The sequence below is a fragment of the Chaetodon trifascialis genome, chromosome 16, assembly GCF_039877785.1.
Source record: "Chaetodon trifascialis isolate fChaTrf1 chromosome 16, fChaTrf1.hap1, whole genome shotgun sequence".
Classification (NCBI taxonomy): Eukaryota; Metazoa; Chordata; class Actinopteri; order Chaetodontiformes; family Chaetodontidae; genus Chaetodon; species Chaetodon trifascialis.
Genome location: NC_092071.1, coordinates 664,434 through 690,229, shown reverse-complemented (window position 1 = coordinate 690,229; position 25,796 = coordinate 664,434). Strand labels below are relative to the sequence as shown.

The 25,796-nt window shown below is 50.5% G+C and overlaps 2 protein-coding genes across 2 annotated transcripts; one reads left to right on the top strand and one right to left on the bottom strand.

Annotated features, from left to right (window-relative positions):
- Positions 1-1,301: 1,301 nt before the first annotated feature.
- Positions 1,302-6,178, top strand: vps26c (VPS26 endosomal protein sorting factor C). The gene is made up of 8 exons (XM_070982884.1): positions 1,302-1,479; positions 3,011-3,154; positions 3,913-4,062; positions 4,150-4,230; positions 4,472-4,546; positions 4,623-4,773; positions 4,840-4,992; positions 5,647-6,178. The coding sequence occupies exons 1-8, from the start codon at positions 1,423-1,425 to the stop codon at positions 5,727-5,729; spliced, it is 894 nt and encodes a 297-aa protein (XP_070838985.1). The 5' UTR covers positions 1,302-1,422; the 3' UTR covers positions 5,730-6,178.
- ttc3 (tetratricopeptide repeat domain 3) lies at positions 6,071-23,774 on the bottom strand. The gene is made up of 46 exons (XM_070983395.1): positions 23,693-23,774; positions 20,783-20,862; positions 20,644-20,677; positions 20,007-20,166; positions 19,844-19,922; positions 19,385-19,438; positions 19,090-19,222; positions 18,810-18,895; positions 18,627-18,721; positions 16,067-16,129; positions 15,847-15,901; positions 15,611-15,770; positions 15,323-15,353; positions 15,124-15,229; positions 14,924-14,954; positions 14,645-14,702; positions 14,232-14,316; positions 14,016-14,153; positions 13,787-13,867; positions 13,501-13,610; positions 13,282-13,408; positions 13,062-13,184; positions 12,888-12,989; positions 12,710-12,802; positions 12,561-12,634; positions 12,295-12,431; positions 11,738-12,058; positions 11,338-11,613; positions 11,209-11,252; positions 10,862-10,912; positions 10,695-10,774; positions 10,470-10,622; positions 9,750-10,392; positions 9,586-9,654; positions 9,249-9,398; positions 9,014-9,153; positions 8,801-8,869; positions 8,571-8,667; positions 8,199-8,302; positions 8,036-8,120; positions 7,799-7,900; positions 7,545-7,714; positions 7,229-7,343; positions 6,902-7,033; positions 6,407-6,499; positions 6,071-6,329 (listed from the first exon to the last, which is right to left on the bottom strand). The coding sequence occupies exons 2-46, from the start codon at positions 20,849-20,851 to the stop codon at positions 6,219-6,221; spliced, it is 5,289 nt and encodes a 1,762-aa protein (XP_070839496.1). The 5' UTR covers positions 20,852-20,862; positions 23,693-23,774; the 3' UTR covers positions 6,071-6,218.
- Positions 23,775-25,796: the final 2,022 nt, after the last annotated feature.

The window sequence follows — 25,796 nt, the reverse complement described above, 5'->3', positions numbered from 1 at the left end:
AGCAGAACCTGACATGAAGAAACATTTTCTCTTCTTGATTGTTTTTATGTTAATTCTTAAGCTTGTGTTTCGTCACTGGGCTCACGGGGTTGAAAACACTAAATGAAACGTCAGTCTGGGTTTCAGTGGAGGGTTTTCATGTTCAAAGGTTTTTTAAGGTCTAGAATCATTTAGATTTCTTTAGATCGTTCAGCATTTAAAGGAATTCTGTGACGCTTTGGGAAATCTGTGGATTTTCTGTCTTGAAGATCGACACCACAGATTCTGGATTTCATGATTTTCAAACTGAGATCTTTTCTTTACCTGAAGTAGAAAGTACGAATGTGTTGTAGTATGAGTACACATTAGTGTGTATTACACGCCTGCAGGTGCTGATGCTCCTGTTTGTATGAAACGTGCTTCATGAACAGAAAGCAGAATGTCCCTGATTTGATTCCTGTTGTTTGATTGGGACACAAATCGATTACGATGGTCTGAGAGCTGACGGGACGAATGACGGTGACTTTAAAGTCTGATGCAAATCCAGTGGTTTCACTTTGTAAATAAAGATTTCTGTATCTGTTAAAATGAAATGTGGTTTTCATGAAGGCCTCCCAGTGCATGCTGGGATGGGCCGCAGTCACCAGTGACCCCGTGCAGGAGTACGCTGTTCCAGATAAACAGGTGGAGGCGATTGAAAGGGAAAACAGGTCGAGCCAGCAGCTCTGCGTCTCCGCTGTCTTTTGTTGTGGAAACAGTGAGGATCAGCCAGCAGGCTCGAAGTGTATGTGCTCAAAACAAGCTTTGAATCCAGATCACAGCTGAAACCGTGATGTCACCACTGTCAGTCAACATTCAGCCTCAAGGTGTGAGAAGCTGCTCCGTAAAGATCAGGAGGAACATTTGACGGTTCGTTCATTCAGAAGCAGGAAGTTCTGTAACGTCAAAGCGTCTCCGCTGTACGGCGTATGTCTGCCTTTATCAAGCATCTGCAGTTAGTTATACTGAACACACAGCACAGAGCAGCATTAACATATAAAGGGTCGATTCGCCCAAACAAACAAAGACGTACCTCCACGCTGACGGTGGATGGAGACTGTTTTGGTTTCTGCTCAGATCTACGCAAATGACATAAAACAAGGCACACGAGCTCCACTGAAAACTGTTCACAATCTGTGGATTATTCAGAGTTAAGGAGGCTCAAAAAGTCTTTTTCAAGTTCGGTATTGAGGAATTGATGTTCTTACTTTGAAGGATTCAGACAGGAAGTATTTTCGAGGCTGCGATACCGCTTTTATTCTGAAGGATTTAGGCCGGAACTCATATTGTTGCTGTGAAAGGAACTGAAGCCAGGAGGGCAGAACAGCAGTTAGCGTAATTTGTTTGATTTTTCAGCAGAAAAGAGGTTTGAGACAGTTGTTTAGACGTCTGTCCGATGCAGATATGAGCGTCACTTTGGACATAAGACTGAAAAGAGCCAACAAAGTTTACCATGAAGGGGTGAGTAGCCGCGTTAACCGCAGTAAGCTAACAGGCTGCTCCTGTCGCCTGGTTGACTGTTAGCTAACGGGAAGCTTTCTGTGTTGGCGTTTAACGTCACGGTCACTAAAACTGCGCGTTATGAAGTCAGTAGATAGTTAAACTAAGCTAAGCTAAGCTAAGCTAAGCTAGGAGGCGTTGTCCTCTCCGCACATGACCAGCTGCTGATTAGCGGGGTGTTACGGTAAAATGTGTCCCCCTGTCAGAGTCTGTGCTGCTAACAGATCAACGAGCCACGCAGAAAACACGTTGGGGAGACAAATACTGACATGGACAATGATGACCACCAGGTTCTCAAACCACAACTATGAAAACTTTAGGAAACAGCTGTCTGAAGAAACTATGTCAACTTAAAAACAGCTGGAGTCTGAGCCTGCGGCAGGCTAGGCCTAATGTGCGCGCGCGCGTAGTCTCACATTTACGGCAGATGGATTGAAGGAGCTGACCGGAAGAGGGTAAAAAATAAATAAATAAACAAATAAATCCTCTCATAATCAAAGAGAAATCAGTACACAGACTATGAGATGTCTTCTATCAGTCTGCTGAGGCAGTGGAAACATCTTTCATTTTACTTTCATTATTTTAATTCTTTAAGTTTAGTTTCTAGATCGACTTAAAGTTTTATTCTTGAATTCAAAGGTCTTTCATTTCTGATGTGATGTGAAAAGTACAGATTTCTGTCTGTGGAGGATCATGAAAAGCAAAGAGTTCACGTTCTTAAGTTTAGTGTTAATCAGAGAACTTCTGTTCTCCTGTTGTTGGTTTGATGTCCGTCTCTTAAAAACTGTTGTTTCATCTGCTAACTGGCTGATAATCACTTCTGAACACGTTTAGTTTTTTTAACATTATCACAGTTTTTAGGTCAAACGTTACCAAAACAAAAACAAAATATGAATGAATGACTCCTCCACTCGTCTTTAACCTGGAGCTGCTGATCCTGTGAGTTCCACAGAGTCCAAAGCTTTCTAGAAATCTAAGAATAGAATAAATCCGTCATCCTCAGTATGTTCAATAATATCCATCAGTAATCTGATTTTATCATGGATTGATCTTTTAATCTTCCCTTTATTGTGTTTCCTCCCAGAAGTGTTCAGTTATTCTTTCAGATTTCTCATTTTCTGAGGACAAAGTGCTGCAGCATGAACGTCTCACCTGAAAAGGCTCTGAAATCCAAACTGTACCTGAACACAACACACGCGTCACATCTTAGCAAAACGCATCAGACTGGGTGAAGTTAGTGCGAGGATACACGTGTGACCGTGTTTTCAAAATAAATCATTTTATGAGATGAAGTGACAGCGCAGCTGACCTGAGGTCAGGTGAGTCAGGTGACAGAGTCAGGTGAACAGCTGGACAGATGCTGCTGCAGTGTTTGATCTGTGATCGCAGCCGTCGTCCGTTCACGCTGTCAGATGTAACGTCAGCGTTACGACGGCGGCTGCAGGACGCAGCGGAGGCAGCGGTCATGATGACGGCGTTGCTCTGTGTGCAGGAGGCGGTGGCCGGCGTCATCGTGCTGATGTGTAAGGAGGCGCTGCAGCATCACGGCATCTCTCTGAGCATGGAGGGGCTGGTGAACCTGCAGCTCAGCTCCAAGAGCGTCGGCGTCTTCGAGGCCTTCTACAACTCCGTCAAGGTGAGCGCCGAGCGACTTGTCCAGAGAGTCTGAGGACACGTCGACGTCTGCTGATGATCAGTCAAAGGTCAAATTTATCAGCAGAGCAACAAATGAGACGCGATGAGTTTCTGAAAACGTGTGAAGACGTCACGCTGAGCTCAGCTGATGGACTTCAGACCGAACTGAATGTTAACTAGAAGTGATGACCGTTAGAGCTCGTCAGCTGAACAGATAAATGATATTTTCATGACTGTCTTCCTATGAGTGAACAAACATGATCAGCTTTGGATCAATCACGAGCCACCTTAATGTCCTCAGCAGGACATCCTCAGATGTCTGGATGTTAGTGTGTAATGAGCGATTTAAAGGTCCAGTTTGGAGGATTCAGACACAAATAGAATATTAAAAATCATGTTTTCATCAGCGTAAAATCACCAGAAACCTCAGAATGAGTCTTTGTAAAGCAGAGTCCTCCATGTTTCTACAGGAGCCCAGAGAGGACAAACTTTCCGGTTTTCAGCAGCCATCGGCTGGTTGCAGTCTGCACCGTCACCACCAGGTGGCAGTAAATCCTCCACACTGGACCTTTAAACATCAGTGATCACATGACGATGTCCCACATACCTGAGCTGCGTTCGGGTGCCTTAATGTACATAAACATGTGATCAGCTGTGAGACAGTGCATCGTGCTCAGGTTCAACAGTCACTGTGATCACAGCGCCCCCTCTCAGCCTGACAGCAAACTGCAGCTCTTACATGAACCTTCCTCCCTTCAGCCCATCCAGCTCATCAGCTCCAACATCGAGGTGGCCAAAGCAGGAAAAGTCCCAGCAGGCAAGACGGAGATCCCCTTCGAGTTCCCCCTCAACACCAAGGGCAACAAAGTGCTGTACGAGACGTACCACGGCGTCTTCGTCAACATTCAGGTGAGTGTCTCTTTACTCGCGCTGGTTGACGTCCAGTTGAACTGGCTCAGCTTCCTGTCAGTGAACTGGTGCTGTTGGTCTCCTCAGTACTCGCTCCGCTGTGACATGAAGCGCTCTCTGCTGGCCAAAGACCTGAGCAGGAACTGTGAGTTCATCGTCCACTGTCAGGTGAGTCGGACACCATGGCGCCCATCAGATGCTCTGAAGCGGTTTGTGTGTTTGTGGCGCCCCCTGCTGGACCGACCCTGTCAGTCTTCTACAGGTCTTTTGTTCTTCGTGCTGATCTGTGTTGCTCTCTAGATGTTTCTGATGTCACTCACAGGATTTCTGCAGATTAACGTTCAGTTCCTGAACTCGCCGTCGGTCATGTTGAACTGATCTGGAGTCTGTCGCTCTGTTTGCTTTCCAGCCGCAGAAAACCAAAGTCGTTCCCACTCCAGTCAACTTCACTGTCACGCCCGACACCCTGCAGAACGTCCGCGAGGTGAGACGAACTGTCCTCCTCCTGTCTGTCTTCCTTCCAGCTGTTCTGACGGCAGAACTTTGCTCTCTGTCTTCAGAGGAGTTCGCTGCCAAAGTTTCTCATCAGAGGACATTTGGACGCCACCACCTGCGTGATCAGCCAGCCGCTGACCGGAGAGCTGGTGGTGGAGCACTCGGACGTCCCCGTCAAGAGCATCGAGCTGCAGCTGGTGCGAGTGGAGACGTGCGGTGAGTACAAGCCATGACCTGATTGGATGAAGCTTTGCCGGCTTTCTAAACGTCCTCTGTGTTCAGGCTGCGCCGAAGGTTACGCCAGAGACGCCACCGAGATCCAGAACATCCAGATCGCAGAAGGCGACGTCTGCCACGGCCTCCCCATCCCCGTCCACATGGTGTTCCCCCGACTGTTCACCTGCCCCACGCTGGAGACCACCAACTTCAAAGTGGGTCAGTCTGCTTTCATACACGCTGACGTTCGTCCACGTCTGCTGAGGTCACACGACCGAATCCTTAAAGCCGCTCAGACACAGATGCTGTTTAAAGGCTCTGATCTCCTCAGACTGTCAACGCTTCGTTTGTTTGGGACTATTTTCTGCTGTGGATGAACACACCGCAGTGCTCAGTGAGTTTGTCATCATGTGGCTCTTTAGTGTTTTCAGTTATGGAGGAAGACGATGAATCAGGACTTACAGAAATAAAACGTGTTGGTCTCATGTTTGTTCACAGAAGAACAAAGTTATGAAATCATCATTTGAAGTTATTAAAGGCTGTTTGCAGTCATGTGACTTTAAATCCAGATGGAGGACAGGAAGTGAGAACTGTGATGGACGATCTGGAGGAAAGTTCTTCCTGTGTAGTTTAAATTAGGAGACAAAGGTACAAACAGAACATCAGATCACATGTTGGATGTGACTCTTACTTTTCCTGCACCTGACAGCTTCATCAGTAGCTTCAGTCAAGCTAACTGTGCTAATGAGCTGCTCGCTGCAGCTTCACGTACAAACTAAACCCCCAGAAACACAAACCGTCGCTGATATTTCACGTTGGTGTCCTGTGAGGAAAGCCGCTGATGTGACGACGTGTTTGTTTCTGTGTCTCCAGAGTTTGAAGTCAACATCGTCATCGTGCTTCACGACGATCACCTGATCACAGAGAACTTCCCTCTGAAGCTGTGCAGAGTCTGAGACGTTCACCGCAGACCTGACGAGCAGCAGCCAGAGCGCCGGACTGTCCTCTGGAGGACAAAGCCAGCTCGCAGCGGCGTCTCGAGGTCCACTGACGTGTCTTTTTCACCGTGTCAGATGCCATGTCCACCCTTCTGTGCTGAGTAACAACAAATCCCAGGACAGAACTGAAGAGTCGAGTCCACGATGTGAAGACTAAAGTCTGCTGAAGGTACAGTGTGTAACACCTGACCACGCAGGCAGGGGGCAGCATTTCACCAGGGACGGCTGCTCACTGCAGCTTCAGCAGCTCCATAGCAACACACCAGGGACATCAGGACAGACTGATGACAGAGACGAGCTCAAACACAGGACTTTTTGTTTATTCAAAGTATAAATTGGTGAATAAATGAACATTTAAATGATAAAACTCGAATGCTCTGTGCTTCAGGTTTTAATGAAAGTGATTTAAAAAAAAGGTAAAAGCAGAAAGAATGGAGGCGGACGCCGTCATGGGGCCTGGCGTCTCCTGCCGGGCAGCACGGGGAAGTCTTCGGGCAGCAAGGCGTGATCTCTGCAGGTGGGACAGGTGCTCTGCTCCTTCAGCCACGACCGGATACACTGAAGACAGACAGAAGCGTTTAGACCGAGATGCTGTGAGAACGATGGACGTCAGCGTCACCGCAGCGTTCACTCACCTCGTTATGGAAGCCGTGTCTGCACTCCAGGACGCAGATGTCGTCAGGACTCATGTCGTCGTGACAGATGATGCAGGGATCCTCCATGTTCAGCTGGAAACATGACAGAGACTCAGAGTCAGGTCCAGACCAGGACCAGGTCCCACACACACTTTTCTTTTCAGTTAAAGTTTTTGGTCATAAATCAGTGACGTTTCATCATCAGTTAGCACGGCAGCAAACGTTCACTTTAACGATGTGACCTTGATTTGAGCTCTTTCTGTGTTTCATTCCTGTTTCTGTTGTTTCTGAATAAAATCTGATGTTATTCCTCTGGATTGTGGTTTGACTGACAGACGGAGACAGACAGAAAGACGGACAGAGACACGTAGCTGCTGACAGTCACATGTTTCACAACGTTTCTTCCTTCATTGAATCTTCAGCTTTAACTCTGGGACTAACTGATACTACTACTGATGATGATGATGATGATGATGATGATGATGATGGACTCACTGCGTTGGTGTTTGTGGCTCTCTGGGATCCGACGGTCTGCCACACCGGGGGCGGGGCCACCAGTGGGGGCGTGGCACTCTGAGCCGGACTCCTGCGTCCCACCACGTTGGATTTGACCGAGTTCAGCTTCTCCTGAGAGCAAACACACAGACGTGTTCTCACTGACGGCTGCTTCCTGTTGATGCCGCGTGCAGCCTCGCCAACACGCCGTTGACAGTCAGGAATCAAGTTCACAGTTTTATCTTCAGACTTTCTAACCAAACGGATCAGCTCAATCCAGTCAGGTCTGCAGAGTCCTGCTGCTCCTCAGTGGATCCAAACACCTACCTGATGGTCCAGGATCAGCTGAGTCACTCCGCCCACCACATCCTGCAGCGCCATGCTGCTCAGGCTGCCGCCGCTGGAGGAGCGCAGCTCCTGAACGAACCTCATCAAGTCTGACCTGAACACACACACACACACACACACACACACACACACACACACACACACACACACACACACACACACACACACACACACGTTAGGTTTCCATCTCTTTAACTGTAATGTCCACTGTGTGACCTGCGTTTTGTCCCCAGGCGAGTCTCCACAACGTGAGTAATCACTCACTCACTCAGTTTTGAGGACGTGTTGGTGTTACCTGGTGTAGTCGGGGAACATGGCGGCCAGGCGCTCCATGGCCTTGTCGAACACGGTGCTGTGTGGAGGTCTGTGCTGCGTCTGAGCTGCAGGCTGCTGGACGAGCGCGGGGGCGCCGGCGGAGGCGGAGGCTGAAGGTGGAGGCGTGAGCTCTTGGGTGGGCTCTGACGGCTGCAGCAGAGGACAGAGTTCAGATTTAAACGGTCAGGACAGGTGATCCGTCTCAGCTCAGGTATGGACTGGGAGACGTCTTACTGGTGCAGCTGGAGGTTCAGGCTGGACGCTGACGTCGGCTGGAGGCAGCTCACACACTCTCCTGCCGTTCTTCACCTGATCCACCTGCTCCTGAAACAGCGTCTGTGGAAAACACACACGAACACGAACGTGAGCAGCTCCATCAACGATCGGCCGTTGGCTTCCTTCCAGCTGTCGGAGCTCGTGGTTACACGCCTCCTCACGTGCTTTCGTGGCCGTCATGGCGGATGCTTGTACCTCTGCGGCTGAGATCCTCTGCTCCGCCTCCTGGACGCTGAGCCTGCAGCTGCTCCGGGTCGCCTCCAGCTCCGGGTTCGGGTGTCTGGAACAGACGAAGGCCGTCACACACAAACCTGAAGCCAGCTGCTCTGCCCGCAGGTGTGATGGTTACCGCCCTCACCTGTGCGCCGCCTCGTCCAGTTTGCTCAGCAGAACTTTGGCGTCGGTCAGTTCCCTGTAGAGCTCGTCCAAACCCTGATCCCGACGGCTCTCCACCACCGACAGCTGCAGGAGCCAAACAAAGACTCTTCATCAAGACTCCTCATCATCACAACCATCAGACCGCACTGCGTTCATTCAGTACAATTCAAGCACTTTCAAGGTACCTGAAGCAAAGATTTCCAGACTCTCAAAGCTTCTAAAGTGTCTTATTGATTATTTACTGATCAGACATTCCAGACTGGATGACCAGCAGAGGACTGAGCTGTCAGGTGTCCCTCACGTCCGTCCCTCAGTGGTCAAAGCATTCTGTGATGGCGGCGAGCAGACGTACCTGAGCGCTGTGAGACCTCCTGGCGGCCGAGGTTATCAGCGCCTTACAGCGGTTGATCTCATCCTCCAGACTCATCTTCTCTGCTGCTGACTGATTGCTGAAGGAGGAAGAAAAGAAGAAGAAGAAGAGGGCGTGAAGCAAACGTTTGAGAGGCTTTCGGTTTGAGCGTCGGCACCACCTGTCACTCGCCGCCACCTGTTGTTCAGCGCCCCCCGTCGCTCAGCGCTCACCTCAGCTCCAGGAAGTCGCTCAGCTTTGCATCGTAGTTCGCTTTCTGCTCTCGGATGTTTTGGGCCAAACTGCATGAAAAAAGCCAAAAACACAGAACTGATCAGATATCAATCACGACTCGCTCGGACCGATGTGACATCATCAGTTCACCAGTCCTGACTGGATGCAGGAAACAGGTGTGACGGCGCTCAGCTGATCGGCCTGATGCTTACCTGGCCTGTTCCTCCAGCAGCTCCTCGATCTCCACCTTCAGGGACCTCTGCACCTCCTGGTTGGCTTTCTTCTCCTTCTGGTCCTTCTTCACCTCCTCCTCCAGCTTCTGCTGGAACAGTGCCAGCTCTTGTTTGGTCACCTTGACAACAGAAAACAACCAATAGCGGACAGTTAGGTGACTCATACGCTCTGAACCCTGAACCCTGACCCCGAGCACATCTGCCGTGGACCTACTTGTATGTTGGCAGCGATCTTCTGTTCCTCCTCCTTCAGGAGGTCGAGCTCCTCTTTGCGCCTCAGGTTGGCGGCGTCGCAGCCGCTCGCCATCTCCTGGATCTGCTCCTCCTTCTCTCTGTTGCTCCTTCGCTTTCTGTTGATGTCACCCTGAAGAACAACCAGGAGAAAAACAGTCGACAAGAAAACATCCTTCAGCGTCGCCCTACGTGAACACTTTTAACTCTAAAAGGAGTCAGAACACGTCACGACCAGTTAGGAAAGAGAGCTGCACGTCCACCAGACTGAGCAGGTTTTAAGGTCAGCTGACTGTCACTCAGTCCAACAGGTAACTCACCTGGCAGCTCTCGAAGCGCTCGTGAAGCTCTGTGTTCACGGCGACGCTCCTCATGCTCTCCGGACTCGTCTAACAGAAGAGAAGAAACGGCATTTCAGACGTGTATGAATGGATTTGAATGGCGTATCTTCTGCGTTCAGCTCGGCGGAGGTGTTGGCGTTCACCTGAGTGGCCGCGTGCTTCTTCACCACGTTTTCCTCCATCGTCGCTGACGGTTCATCAGCTCCCCAAACTCCTCCGTCGGCCTCCCCGCAGTACAGATCCAGCTCTCCATCATCAGGCTGCAGGAAGTACGAGGCTGGCTGCTCACCGTCAGCTGTGCTCCAGTTGGAGAAGGCGACGGGCAGAGGAGGAGGAGGAAGAGGAGGAGGAGGAAGCAGGGATCCGTATACGTAAGGGCACGGGAGGATGGGACAGATGTACGTCTGGGTGGATGGAAGTCTGTCCACACAGCCGATGAAGGCCGAGCTGTGACCCGCCTGCAGGTCAGGAGGTGAAGAGTCTGCATCGGGATCCTCGACCACGTCCAGGTGGTCCAGGTCATCCAGGCCGGCCCCGCCTCCAGCCCCGCCTCCGGCCCCACCTCCAGCCCCGCCTCCGGCCTGCTGCAGCGACACGGCGTGCTTAGCCAGGCCGATGCACTGGCCTATCTTTATGAAGCGAAGGGACTCCAGCAGGAAGGGCTCGAAGCCGCCGGCCTCCTGGATCTTCAGCTGAGCCACCGAGGGGAAGTTCTCCAGCTCTCCCACCAGAAGAGGGTCCTCAGCAACCAGCGGCCCGTGCTGCTCCAGGATCTGAGCAAAGTAGCTGCCGGACAGGAGACAGCGTTTGGTTCACGGCTCATGTCTTCAACACGTCATCACAAACTGAACGGCCGCACTTACTCATACAAACTCTCTTTCGTTGGGTCGGGGTTGTTGTCCAAAATATTTTTATAGTGACTTCTGTGTCTGCTGTTGTACTGGTCCTCAAAATCAGCCACTTGCTCTCGAAGGTGTCCGGGTACGCTGAACGGATCGGCGGGATGAAGGAGCGATCTGCGGACACGAAACCACCACGTCATCAGCGGCTAAAACACGGCGAGCGTCCATGAGGACGATGACACTTACAAAGAGTCGTCTTCAAAGAAGTCCTGGTCCCACTCGTCTCTCTGAGTTACGCCTCTCATCCCAGACCAAACAATAACGCCCTGAGGAGAGAGGAGACGCGCTTCAGACTGAGGCTGGACGTCACATGACCTCCACAAGCAACAAGCACCAATCAGACTCAGGCTCACCTTCTGCTCTTTCTGTTTCTTTTTCCGGCCTCGACTCTTCATAGGAGAATTCTGAAATGAGAGCAGGTGAGCGGACTGTGAGGTTAAAGCTACAGGAGGCCAGAAGCGACAAAAAGAGCTCTGTGAATTCAATCTGGACTCAGCTCTCAACAAGACCTGCACACACTCTGCGCTAACGTTCCTTTAGCCTTTACGCTAAGCTACGCTAACTGGCGTTAGCTTCACATCTGCTGTGCAGACTGGTGTCGATCAAACTCTCAAACAATCCCTTTAAGTTTAGTTTACGTGGAGACGTCTGTTCAGCGAATCATCAGCCAGGAAATCCAAATGCTGTGACGTTTACTCACATTTTGATTTTCTTCACATTTTTTTAAGACTGAACAATGTCCATCTGAAAAAGCAAGAAGAAGAATCCGTGACGTGAGAGCAGACAAACAGGCTTCAGGTCAGACGTTAGTCAGGTGAAACATACGTACCCATCATATCAAAATACTCATCCAGTATAATGTGGCAGGAGGCGTACTCCTCCCTGTGCTCCTCCAGAGTCCAGATAAACAGTCTGGTGTCATGAGGCGGAGCCTGTTTTAGGTATTCAGTCACAGTCAAGCCAATGGCTGAAAAGAGCTCCGGTCTAGTCCCGAGCTTTTCTATAATCACCTCCTGCAGGGGCCCAAAGTTGAGCAAAAAAGCCAAGTCCAGCTGCTCCAGGTGTCCGGAGTAGCGCTCAATGAAAGATTTGGCAGCATTCAAACCTGAAGGAAGCAGAAGGTGACACGTTAGAGTCCACCAGGTGGCGCCTGAGCCACTGTCCTGCAGGTCTACAGCGTGAAGCCCTGAAGTATCTGTGTGAGTGTTAGAGCACGCTGACATGCTCACCTGCTTTGTTGAGCTGGCTCGCCCAGCTGCTGAGTTTAGGATTTATATCCTGACTGCCGCTGAGCAGCTGGATGAGCACGCGAGCCCAGACCCGGTTCTTCCTCTCCAGCATCACCTCGACCACCTGACCTAAAGTCTCCAGCTGCTCCTGCTGCCAGTTCAGGATCCTGTCGGCGAGCCGGTTCCCCCTGGACGAGTCCAGCTCGAGCCAGGGCCTCAGAGCGCCGGTCAGGGCCGACAGGTGGAGGCCCCGCTCCTCCCGCAGCAGCTCCATGTTCTGGCTGATCTGCAGAAGAACTCGATCCCTGTACAGCAGCCAGGCTGAAAGCACAGCGACAAACAGGAGCTCATCAACGTCACGCTAAGTTAGCTTTGATTAGCTTAGCTGAAGCTAACGCTGCCTGCCAGTAACCAAATATGGCGCCCAGGAGCCGAGTACATAAAATCCAGTGTAACATACAGGCTGAGGGCGTCGGGATGGAAACACTGAACGCTAAGAAACAGATGAGAGCTGGTGTGAAGGCAGCTGAGCGCTAACGTCTGAGCGGCGTCAGCACCTTTCTGTTGAGTCTGCGCCGCTGAGTCCTCTTTGTGCTGCAGAATCTCATCATTAATAGCTTGTTTTTCTTGAAATGACTGTTTATGCTGCTTCCTCCTGAGCCGCCGCTCCTCCTTTGACTTTAACTTCTTCAGACTGTAACACAAGAGAAGGACAGAGGCAGCTGCTTAGAAACTGACAGCGACTGACAGAGTTTATCTGTGAAGGTTCAGCTGCTGCAGCCGCTCTGCCTCCATGTCCGAGGTCGAGCTGTTTGTGTCTCACCTTGTACATTTCTGGTTCACTTTCGGTTTCTTTGGCGTCTTCGGCGTCTTCGGTTTGGTGACGGCGGCTTCAAACTGAAGAGAGAGAGCTTAGAGACGTGAATCGTGTGTTCCCTGAGCAGCGGCCCCCCCTCAGCAGAGTGACCTTACCTTACACTTGACCAGGCCGGTGGGGCCGGTGATTTTGATGCTACAGATCTGCCCGACGCAGTCTGGAGTCAAACAGGGCTCCAGCAGAAAATCCTGAGAGACACAAGAAATGAGTGTGGCAGCGGAGAGCGGACAGCTGGTCTGAGAGCAGCCTTTCAGAAAGGAAATGTAAATGAACCTTTTCACTCTTTTCAAAAAAGGACGACGCCTTCAGGGTCTTCCAACAGGTCATGTGATATTCAACGACGCAGCTCTGACAGCAGCAGAACTGAATGAAGCCCTACAAACACAGACAGACGCTTAGAGTCCAGCAGCGCTTCAACGTGTGGCTCAAATAACTGCTGACACTCACCTTAAAATCTGGATCTGTGAGGTAGATTTCAGCTTTCAAATAGCCGTGGCACTTCTCAAGTCGACAAATGGCTTCAGGAATAGGAGGAAATTTGCACAGCTCTATAGCCCTCTGCAGAGCGTCCTGAGAGACGGAGACAGTGAGACGCGGGTCATGTGGACGCACTGAGGAGCTTCATGTTGGTGATTTAAACGGATCTAAAGCCAAAAGAACGTCGTACCTTGAAATAGTCCGGCTGTGTTTCTTTGACAATCTCCCTCGTTAAAGGCCAGGTGAGTTTTCCAGGTGTTATCTGATTATTGACCATCTGCAGAGAATCTGAGAACTGCTCCAGAGCCACTGCAAACCTGCAGAAGAAGAGACGGACGCACGTTCAGCCGGACGCAGCACAAAGGTGTGAATCTGTGACAGGAAGCAGGTGAGACAGCCGCCGCCGCACCTGTTCTCTTTGACATACACCTTCCCGACGCCATAGAAAACCAGACACTGAAACGTCCTCTCCTCAAACGACTTCATCTTCTCCAGAAGTCTCTGCGCTTCTCCAAGTTCCTGCGTTTCCACAAAACACACGTGTCACGAGCTTAGAGGAAGATCACGTTCAGCCGATCGACCAATCACATCGCACCTCTGCTCACAGTCAACAAGCAAAGTCACATCAGGACAAAGGACATCAGAGACAGAAGTGGAGACAAAGTCTCAGCTGGACGCACGGACGGATGAGTTACCTCAGTCTGACCGATCTCCGTCAGCGCCGACGCACGGCCGTAAAGTAACAACAGCACATCCAGCGAGGAGAGTCCGAGCTCCTGAGGAGGCCAAGCAGAGAGGAGACGTCAGCCTGAGTTCACAGGTCACTGAGCACCTTCAGCGGCGAGCGGCGAACGCAGAGCGGCGAGTGGCTCAATAAGGTGTGTGTGCGTGTGTGTGTTTATCTGGTGTATCGGTCCACGTTACCTTGGCTGAGCTGCTTTCCAGTAAGGCCAGCGCCTGGCTGAAGGCCTGCTCTGCGTTGCGGCTGCGGAGGTCGACCAGGGCGCTGTGGGCGTCCTGCACCAGCGACCTCAGCTCTTTACACGCAGACGCCTTCCCGCTCTGAACGAAACAGCACACGTCGGTCACATGACAGAGCTGATGAACGTGCAGCTGCACAACAGGACAGGTGAGCGTTACCTGGTCTTCAGACTGATTCCTGCTCTTCGATTTCTTCTTCGTGGCACAGCTGGACTCTGCTTTCCCGTTCTTAGAGGAAAAGTCACTGGAAGAACAGACGTTCAGTCAGCTTCAGCACATCCGTCTTTAGCATGTAGCACCAAACCGTTAGAGGATGATTCCTCCACGCAGGAGAAACAGCTGCAGTGATTTCATGAGAAAAACATCTGGAAACTCAACTGACCGCTGTTTCTCCTCTGTTTGATTACCTACAGTGAACGCAGGCAGCAGAATTTAAACAAAATAAGAGCAGAAAAACAGACAAACTGCAGATTTTCACACAAAAGCGACCTTTTTCAAACAGCCGCAGTGACACACACACATTCATTCATCTGGGCTCAGATGGCAGTATCAGCAGAAGTACTTCCACAAACCTTCTGGATGCCTTCGAGTCTCTGGCGCTGTCTGCCTGTGCACACCTCTCATTCTTCCCTGGAAGAAGAAAATCAGGGTTTGCTGAATAAGCAGTTTTTAGCTGGAGCTGACGCCGAGGGCCGAGCCGATTCATCAGGATGTGTGTGTGTGTGTGCGTGTGCGTGTGCGTGTGCGTGTGTGTGTGTGTGTGTGTGTGTGTGTGTGTGTGTGAGAGAGAAAGTGAACCTGAACCCACCTGGTGCAGACAGGTGTGTCAGGAGGAGGTGAAACAAACTCACCTGGCTTCTTGTCCGTTTTATTCTGTGACACCTGTTGACACACAAGTTCATGATCATCATCAAACAGGAACAGACGGCGTGCTCAGTGTTCAGCTGATCTTCACTTCCTGTCGCGTGCTAACAGTCGGCCGTTCACACTGACTGAGTCCAGGTAAAATGAGAGTCTGTGTCCGACCTCTGCAGGTCTACGACTCACTGACCTTAACGTGAGGAGCTGCGTTTGCTGCTGGATCCGTTTTACTGACAGCTTTCACCGACGGCGATCGAGGATCCACAGAATGAGCTCTGCCGCCGCCGCCGTTCATTCTGGAGCAGAAAAACCACAAAAACACGACGGGTCACCGGCGAGTGCGTCAGGATTCATGAAGCACGTTAACGCAGCGAGCTTGAAGGACGTACCCTTTACTGTGGAGCTTCTTCAGCCGTCCAGCTGAAAGCACACAAACAGCAGCGTCAGCACACGGAGAAGCTTCGTTTCACTCTGTAACCAACTGGATTTTAAATTTGATCTCTGAAGAATTCACTGCTTCCACTCATTTTAAAGAGGACAAACAGAAAATGTGACATGCTGAGGTTCAGATTCTGCTTCCTGACGCAGTCTGAATCCGTCCAGACAGACAGACTCTGGACACACGTCCTCTTTCAGTCTCTGCGTCACACAGACTGAACATGAAGTGAGTGAAACACCTTTGGGTTCTGCCATTTCAGTGAACTTCAGGTGCTGCTGCTCCAGGTCTCTGATCCCCTCCTGGTCATCTTTACACAGAGTCCGGGCCGAGCCGTTGGCCTCGATGGCCATCCTGACCTCCCCCAGGAAGAACAAGGCCTCACAGTAGCGATAGTGACCCTGCAAACAAAGCAGCTGTTAGTCCTCAGTCGTAACGCTGCTTTCTCAGAGCGTGGACCACGAGACACGTACGCACCTTCGCCCACAGCGGTTTGATCAGAGTGGCACGTTTTCCATCACCGACTGCTTTTCTGAGAAATCAAAGATTCACGTGTGAGTGAAAACACTTTGAAACGAAGCCCAGAGCCGTTCAATAGAGACCGACTCACAGACACTTCAGCTGAAGGAAACTGGTTTCATATCACATCTTTCGATCTGATCGGGTGAGAAGCTGATCAGGAACACGTGGTACTCACAGATACTTCCTACAGCGGATGTAACAGAGGGCTCGGTTTCCATAGATGATGTGATTGTCAGGGCTGGAAAACACGAGACACCAACTTCACTTAGTTAAAGTGCACATTTACCTGAACATCAGTGACACCTGTGATCCAACACGACCAACGATGAAACACAGTTAAACACACAGAAGACAGAACGAGCAGAGGAGGAGGAGGAGGAGGAGGAGGAGGAGGACGAGGACGAGGAGGACGAGGACGAGGACAAGGACGAGGAGGAGGAGGAGGACGGGGATGAGGAGGAGGGGGAGGACGAGTGATGTAGCCTAGTGCTCGTCCATCGAGGGACGACGAGAAGGGTCCTGAATGTTACAGGAAGCCAGAGAAGAGCAGCTCATGAGACGGAGCTTCACTCTTCACGTCAGTCGGTCGTCTTCAGAGTAGTTTGGCATCAGAAACACACAGCGATGGTCAGAAACACTGAAACACCGTCAGTTTACGCCTGCTGTTATTGTCGAGTCCTCTGGTGTCTGGTGTCCTTTGGACGCCTCGGCGATGTGAAGCAGAGGGTCTGCTGACGCTTCCTGCCTGTGCAGGCCGACCTCGGCGCCTATCTGTGTTTTCTTGTTTTGGTACAACATGCAGAGCGTGACGCAGGTTGGCGCCGAGCAGCCTGTGATGTTTGGGTGAATCCCATCAGGCCCGAAGCGCCACAAGATACCAAAAGTGTCCAGAAACTTTGTCTCAACAGCCAATCCAGAGGCATTAGGACACGTCCAGGACAGCATGTCAGACAGAGCTGAGACAGGATCGTCCACAGCTGAGGCGTGTGGAGACGTCTGTCTGTCTTCAGCAGCATGTGCAGAGCTGTCAGAGTCAGTCTCTGTCAGTCGCTCTCCGTCTGCGCTGTCAGTCGCTCTGCGTCTGCGCTGTCAGTCGCTCTGCGTCTGTGCTCAGTCGCTCTGCGTCTGCGCTGTCAGTCGCTCTCCGTCTGTGCTCAGTCGCTCTGCGTCTGTGCTGTCAGTCGCTCTCCGTCTGAGCTGTCAGTCGCTCTGCGTCTGCGCTGTCAGTCGCTTTCTGTCTGCGCTGTCAGTCGCTCTGCGTCTGCGCTGTCAGTCGCTTTCTGTCTGCGCTGTCAGTCGCTCTGCCTCTGTGCTGTCAGTCGCTCTGCGTCTGCGCTGTCAGTCGCTCTCTGTCTGCGCTGTCAGTCGCTCTGCGTCTGCGCTGTCAGTCACTTTCTGTCTGCGCTGTCAGTCGCTCTGCGTCTGCGCTGTCAGTCGCTCTGCGTCTGCGCTGTCAGTCGCTCTGCGTCTGCGCTGTCAGTCGCTTTCTGTCTGCGCTGTCAGTCGCTCTCCGTCTGCGCTGTCAGTCGCTCTGCGTCTGCGCTGTCAGTCGCTTTCTGTCTGTGCTGTCAGTCGCTCTGCGTCTGCGCTGTCAGTCGCTTTCTGTCTGCGCTGTCAGTCGCTCTGCGTCTGCGCTGTCAGTCGCTCTCTGTCTGCGCTGTCAGTCGCTCTGCGTCTGCGCTGTCAGTCGCTTTCTGTCTGCGCTGTCAGTCGCTCTCCGTCTGCGCTGTCAGTCGCTCTGCGTCTGCGCTGTCAGTCGCTCTCTGTCTGCGCTGTCAGTCGCTCTGCCTCTGCGCTGTCAGTCGCTCTGCGTCTGCGCTGTCAGTCGCTCTCTCTCTGCGCTGTCAGTCACTCTGCGTCTGCGCTGTCAGTCGCTTTCTGTCTGCACTGTCAGTCGCTCTCCGTCTGCGCTGTCAGTCGCTCTCCATCTGCGCTGTCAGTCGCTCTCCGTCTGCGCTGTCAGTCGCTCTGCGTCTGCGCTGTCAGCCGCTTTCTGTCTGCGCTGTCAGTCGCTCTGCGTCTGCGCTGTCAGTCGCTTTCTGTCTGCGCTGTCAGTCGCTCTGCCTCTGTGCTGTCAGTCGCTCTGCGTCTGCGCTGTCAGTCGCTCTGCGTCTGCGCTGTCAGTCGCTCTCTGTCTGCGCTGTCAGTCGCTCTGCGTCTGCGCTGTCAGTCGCTCTCCGTCTGCGCTGTCAGTCGCTCTGCGTCTGCGCTGTCAGTCGCTCTCTGTCTGCGCTGTCAGTCGCTCTCTGAGCTGTCAGTCGCTCTCTGTCCTGATCACAGCTTTCCAGTCCCACACAGCGAAGAGGCCTGAGCTGACTGGAGGTCACGCTCACACAGGACCAGAAATAAGACACATGATGAAGACATGGTGGACGTCCTCTGTCTCAGTCACTGATTTAAGTCCTCGCGGTTCATAAGAATCCAGGATCTACTTTCGAAACGTTTGACAGAGAAAAAACAAGTACTTCATCCACAGAATGTGAACAAAGAGCGAGCAGGACAGACATCAGACATGAGACAGACAGCGTCAACAAACACTGAGACATGTCAGCTTCACGAAGACAGAGAGGACACGGAGGGACATCACGTGTCCCTGCTCTGCTGAACACGAGAAGAACGTAAACGGGTTAATTCAGCTAAAGAAGAATTAAAACCCTGAATAACCTGCAGAGCACAGACTGTTTCAGGCGTGAGGAAAAGACGATTCTTATGATTATTGTTTATTGATGACTCACTAATATTTGATGGCTTTGGAGTAAAACCTGACGGCGTCGTCGTACTGCTTGTTCTGGAAGTTCTCGTTTCCCCTCTTCTTCATTTCTTCACTTTTCTGCACGAGGAAGGTGACAAACCAAGTTTTTTTTTCACTTGACTTTAAAACGTAAGCACACTTCTGATTGGCTGGGGGCGTGTCTTACCTCCACATAATACTCAGATGGTTGAGACATCAGTGCCGTCATGGTCCTCTCCAGGTCAGTCCCCATCTCCAGAACATACTTAGCAACTGAGTGAAGGCACAGAGGAGAGAGTGAGAGTGTGTGTGAGAGAGTGTGTGTGTGAGAGTGTGTGTGTGTGAGAGTGTGTGTGTGTGAGAGAGTGTGTGTGTGACTCTGAGGTCAGGTTGTTTATGTTTTCTTCTTCGTGTGATTTACTTGTGATGGTGCATTATGGGATGGCTGCAGCGCCAATGTTTCTTACACTCAGTGAAGACGAGGTGCAGGGCTGTGAAGCAGGTGTGAATGTGGCCCAGACCCATGACGCGATGGCGAATAGCAGGTTCACCTGTTCGCTCCAACCAGTGCAGGGCGTCCTCCAAAACCTCCGGAGAACGCTGAGGGTCAAAGACACACACACACACGCACACACACATGCGCGCGCACACACACACAGATGATTTTTCGTGTTTCGCTGCATCAGAAAATGTCAGGAGACGCATCGATCGGACACTCTGTATAGATGAGATGAAAGAAGCCGTCAGCTCTCAGAGACTCACCAGGTTAAACATGTTGCTGATCCAGATCACCTGCTTCGTTTGGTCCTTCTTCAGCTGGAACACAGAACAAACGAGCAGGTCAGATGAGAACACAGGTGTCGCACGCCGTGGTCACGCGTCAGCTGACAGACTCAGATCGTGATGTAAGCGTGTGATGACATCATGGAAAGGATTCACAGAGACCGTTTGCTTTAAGCAGAAACAGCCGAGCTAGCGAGCGTAGCAGCATTTATTCGACCAATCACACGCGTCCCTGATGTAAACACAGCAAAAGCTACAAGTTTTAAAGGGAGACATCAGTGTGGATGTAGACGCTGCCTGATGGTCTCCGTCCTTCAGATGTGGTGGAGACAGACAGGAAAGCACGGAAGGAACTCCTGGTTCCCTCTTCGGGTTCTTGTGGTTCTTTAGTTCCTGCAGGTTGTTCTTGGGTTTGGTTCTACTACAAAGTCAACTCACGGTTCCTTTCTCCAGAGCTCTGAGGATGGCTTCCAGCGTCTCTATCCTGTGGAGGTGCCTCAGACTGAGCTCGTCGTCGCTGGAGGGAGACAGATCCAAACGTCTTAGCAACAAACCCCGAAGACCAAAAGACGAAGCAGGCGTTAAACATGGCCGCACTCACTTTGAGTCGATGAGGCCGATCTGTAAGGCCCAGCAGACCGTGGTGCTCGACTCTTGGCGCTGCAGCAGGATGGGAAGCCAGAAGGCACAAATCTTCATCCTCTGAGCAGCTTCTTTCCTGGTTTCAACAGAAACACGACTCCATCGTTCAAAGACCTCATCTGGGAACAAAAACCGGAACACACACACTTAATGAGTGAAAATGACCGACTTTAACCAGAGTTTGTCACCAAACAACCAAATCTCACAAAGATGCTTTTGGTGGGAGATCAGTCTCTGAGATTTGAGGTTTTGCAGCGTCATCGTGCAAAGAGTGAGAACGTGTTGCTTCACTGCAGCCTACGATCAAATCATTGATTTCTAAAAAAACAGCTCAATCAGTCGACTTGATCGTTTATTGATTATTATTTAATTCCACCTCAGACATCAAATGGGATTTTTAAGTTGACCAAAACAAATGTCTCGCGCAGTCCAGTGTGACGTGGACTGCGCAGAGGACGAGTCGTGTCTTATCTGAGAGACACTGTTCAGCCTTCAAGGCTCATTTCAGACTCGACTGCTTCGACTTGTGAAGCTTAAAACTCACATTGATCAGATGTTGATCATACAGATGGTGCTGAAGGTGGGATGTGTGTTACCTGACGGACGCAGAGTGATCAGCTCGTCGTCCCGCTGAGAGGCCGCAAGTCTCTGAGGGGGAGAAAGCTGATCTGTGATGCACGAAAAACGACATAACTGGGCCAAAGGCAGTTTCTGTGTTTGTGCTTGGTGACTCACAGCAGCTATCCGCTCTCTGATGTCGTCCCAGTCGGCGCAATAGTCAGAGTCAGAGTCTGAGTCCGACATCTTGTCCAATTCTGCAAGAACGTTTGCATAAATCACTCAAGAAAACAAACATGCTGCAGTGAATCACATCTGCGTGCTGCAGCTGATTTAAATTCACGCTATGAAAACCAACAGGCAGCAGCTGGAAATGCCTCTGACATCAGGAAACATCATGTCTGCTCCTCCGGCGTCAGTGACGTCACTGTCGTGGTTACGAAGCTGCTCTGTGCACCGAGCGACCGAGCGACTGACAAGCAGCTTTCAAGTCTCCACATTTGATCCTCAAACTGTGAATAAGATGAAACGTGACTCCCTGAAAGCTCGAAAAACAGAAAGAAATCCTCCACACTTTCATCAGCGTGTGCATGTGTGTGTGTGTGTGTGTGTGTGTGTGTGTGTGTGTGTGTGTGTGTGTGTGTGTGTTGCAGGTGTGGGGAGGCGTCATAGAGGATTCAAGGGGATGACCTTTACATAATGACCCCTTTCATGCTGCAGCCTCCAGTGTTCTCTGTGCACCTGACAACAGGTGTGTTCACTGTGTGCGTGCGTGCGTGCGTGCGTGCGTGCGTGCGTGCGTGCGTGCGCGCACACACACACACACACAATGAAGGATTGCTCACGTGCACAGTTTTAAAGATATTGATCAACTTTACTGACTCTGCTCTGCCGTTGTTTCATCTATTTGATGTCTTCTTGGATTTCTACCAGCGATGAGGATAAACTCACCAGTGACCTCATCAGTCCTCTCCTCTGCCCTCTAGTGGTGGGATCGTCTTAAACTCGCCATCTGCATCAGTCACCTCCCCCTCAGCTCCAGAATATTCCACACATGGATCAGGGTTTACATACAGGTGTGCACAGGCTATCATCAAGTGTTTTCATGGATCAGAACTTCGGACATAAACGCTTCTCTCAGGCCTCGCTTTGTGCTGATGACGAGCCTAAATATTCTGTCTCTACAGGCTGTCTGTCCTCACTGCCTCTCTGACGTCTGTCCTCTCATCACATTGAACTGGTGACTGTATCGACGATGAACTGGAAAGAGGTCTGAGTTCTGACTGAAGCTGGCGGCTGTGGCGAAGGCGATGCAGCTGCTTTCTGGATCTGCCTCTCAAACAAAAAGGTCTATTGATGGTCTAACAAAGGGAGCCTCTCATGGCAGAAGCACAACTTTTAGCGGACGTATGCTGTAACTGTAATTTCAGTTCCTTTTACTTCATATCGGGATACCCCACCTCCCACTTTCTCACCAGGATATCGGATCCTTCTGTGTTGTAAATTGTGATGTCTCGACCTCTTAACACCTACATACAAAACCTTGCAGGATGCCTCTGGTGTGGACCACCCCCTACAGAGTCTGCACCCCCTACAGCAGACCCAAAGGTGTGAAAACACACAGCAGAGAATTTCCACATCAGGACTGACGCTGCGCTAACGCCTGCAGGGATCACATCCATCACATCCATAGAGTCCATCTCACAGCTGCCGCTCAGACAGCATCACCCAATACTGGAGCGTCTTGGAAAATATGGCCCACAAACACATAATATTTGACTGGAATTTCTCCCTTTTGACCAGGACGTTGACGTGGTCCAGGACACGTGGACCGAACAGAAGCTCAGAAGTGGCTTGATTTGTACAAAAAGAAATAAGAACATTGGAATATGAATGAAAACATCTGCCTATCTCTGTGTGAAGGAGGAAGCTGTACTGAAACTTAGGAAACAGCTTAAAACCCTCCTCACTGTGCAGTTTCTACGGGTGCCCGCAGGTTCCCGTGAGATGTGACTCTGCAGATCGATTTGTTTTCCGCAGAAAGTGGCGCACTTCTCGGGCAAAGTTAGTCAGCGGAATGTAAACAGGAAGAGATCAACGTGGAGAGAAAAGGGACAAACTGAAGTTGAACGACATTAAACTGAGAGGTTCAGTCACTCGTGAGCAGCACGGTTCTGTTTCAGGTGACACGCTGATCAGGTGTTCCCTCTTTACTGACCCGACAGGCCATATCACGCCCTGACGTCAGTTCCTCCTGACACACAAACGGTTATAACGCGACATTATGAAGAAATCTGCGCACACAGTCAATAACTTCTCCGCTGGGATGAGCAGGTGCCCCCCATACCTGTGAGCTCGACATGACGTCGTCTCAGCTTTGAAAAGTAAAACTAAGTTCAGCGAGCTGACAGTTACGTGTGGGTGTGGCTCATTCAAAAAGGACCACACTAGCTTCACTTCCTATCGATGCCATTACTCATCCTTTGAGATCAGGACGAAAGGGCGAGCTAGCCAACATTTACCTGAGACTCACCTACTGATGCTATCGGTGCTTTCACCTGGCTGATGTCGTCCAGTGAATGCAGTAAAAGACCGTGACGCCAAAGTGTACACGTGTAGAGTACATTTTGAGTTACTGCTGGAATTATTTGGCGTAGTCTGACTACAAACTGCCGCAGTCTTGAGTAACAACAGCACTTTGTCAAAACAAATCCTCTGGGGAACGAGCAACCAAGCTAACGCCCCTCCTTGATTAGTAGTTGTGGTGTTAGCATTGTAGCCTATTTGCTAACCTACGTAATGTAGTTAAAATCGTGTCAGCAGTTGTGTTACAGTGCGAAGTTACTTCTCTGGGGAACAACGTTAATCTGTTAACTTATGTGGTTAATGAAACAGCGTTGTTTTCTCCAGCCGTGTCGAGCTTTGATGGCTATCAACATTAACTAATTAACGCTACGACACTTTCTTCCTAGTTTGTTTCAGCGCGACGCCACCAACCATGACGCCGGCCAGGATTCAAATTTAACTCCTCAATGAGAATAGAGACCAGTCTACTGTTAATAAAGGTGTTAATCAGAAAAGTCTTACCTTGTTTTAGCTACGAACGTGAGTGTTTAACAGTGCTCTTGGCTCTTCCTGTTCATATTATTGAGCGTATGTTGAAAGTGAGGCGCTACCACGCTGCACAGCGTGACGTCACCACGCAGAAAGGAGGGCTGTGCGAAGCTCTTCTTCTTCTTCGGTTGGATTCCCGACAGGCCACAGCCCTCTAGGCGTGACATCGCCCTCAGTGTAACTGTCTGAGTGTAAACCGTTCAGCATTGTTCATCCAGAAAGTGTGAAATTATTTCAGAGGAAAACAAAACGAGGATTGTTCCACAAACGGTTTTATCCTGCAGAGCGTTTTCTTCACATTTACGGAGGCAGTAGACGTTAAAGTGCCATCCAGAGACTGTGTACTGAGGCAAATGCACCTACTTTCTGCCTCTGGTGTTTGTATTTTAATTTCAGGAGAGGACGCTCTGAGGTATTATGGGGATTCATAACTTATAATATCTCTGCTGCATGTTTTGTATTTATGTTAAACTTTCTGCCACGAGCTGCGCTGTTTGTCACGGAGGCTGCTGGTTCCACATCTGCTGCAGAGGAACTCACTGATCAATACTGATCCGTGTTAAGAGAGATATTAAACACAGAGCCTCCATCAGTCTTTTATTCTGAAACTGTTTTATTGAAGAGGTCACATGGTAAGCCAAATCAATAAAGATTTTCTAACATTAAATCCTAAGAGATTCTGCACAAGATATTATTCATTTCTATTTGTTTGTGCTTCCAGTTGTTCTTTTCTTCCTCCACGTTTCTTCTCTTCTTTGGTTTCTATGTTTTCTGGCTGAACATTGAGGAGGACCGAAACCACGTTGACTGAATTCGATCTGTCGTGCTGGTTTTATGTCACTAAAACTCAACTTGGATCCTTTTTGCTCTCATCTCGTTGATGATGATGGATAAAAATGTGGAATCAAAAATTTGGACACATTGTCTCAATCAGGTAAATGAGAAAGTGTTTGTGAGTTTGTGTCTGGATGGAGGCAGATGACAGTAATCATAGATCTAGACGTCCTAGAACAGTTCTGTCCATTGGAGTGGACGGAGGATCCCGCCAGCTTGAACAAATGAGATTTATCGTGTTAATTTGTGACCTCGAGAGGTGAATTTTTGTTACCTTTGATGATCAGATCTTTTGATGACTGACTGATGAGATGACAGCTTCAACGACGAGTGAAAGAGCTCATCAGTCCACGTCCGTCTAATCTGTCCTCAGCTCAAAGGCGTCCCTCTGTCTCAGCAGGCTGTAGAAGACTCTGTCAGGGTACCGGAAAAAGTTCCTGTTCCGCTCCAGGTCCTGAGCATTCATGATTCGGGTCACCAAAGCCTGCTGTATGGCCGGAGCCTCGCAGGGGTGATGCTGCACGCTGTGACTCACGTTCCTCTGTGGCTCAATAACCAACAGACCCGGAACGCCGACCTCCTCATCCTCGCTAAGTCCAGTAGAAGTGCTGAGTGTCTCTCTGTTTTCCATCCCTGCAGTGGTTTCATCACTTCCTGCTGTCACATTAAGTCCAAAGTCCTCACTGGATCCATCTGTTTGGCAGCTTTGGCCAATGGCAGCAGTTGCATTAGGTGTGGTAGTGTCATTAAATGCATCAGCGGAGACATCTGGACTCACCAGGCTGTCATTGAAGAGGCGATCACCTGGGCAGGTAATATTGGTCTTAAATGTGTTGGTTTGTCTTGATCCACTGGCTGTTCTGGGTTTTCGGGGTCCAGTCTCCCGAATGTTCCTGTGAAGATAGGCTGTGTAGCCCTGAACCAGGCGGCCTAACCCGGACTTATAAGACCAGCGCAGTGACTCAGCTGATCCTAATGGCACCGAGTTCAGACGGACCTGCAGGAACAAGAAGAAAAGATGCTTTCATGCATGACGCCAGTTCAGTCACGCAATGCTGTGACTGAACTGTTGGCAGTCGAGTTGCATTGTGGGAAATGTCAGGATGGCATCTCTAGCAGTCACACAGTGACTGGCATGTGAACGTTTCCCTCTCTTCTACAGAACAGATACCCAGAGCAGAGCAGAGACAGAACAGCTGGGATTTGATCTTCAGGTGGAGTGTGAAGGTTTTTGGCCTCACCT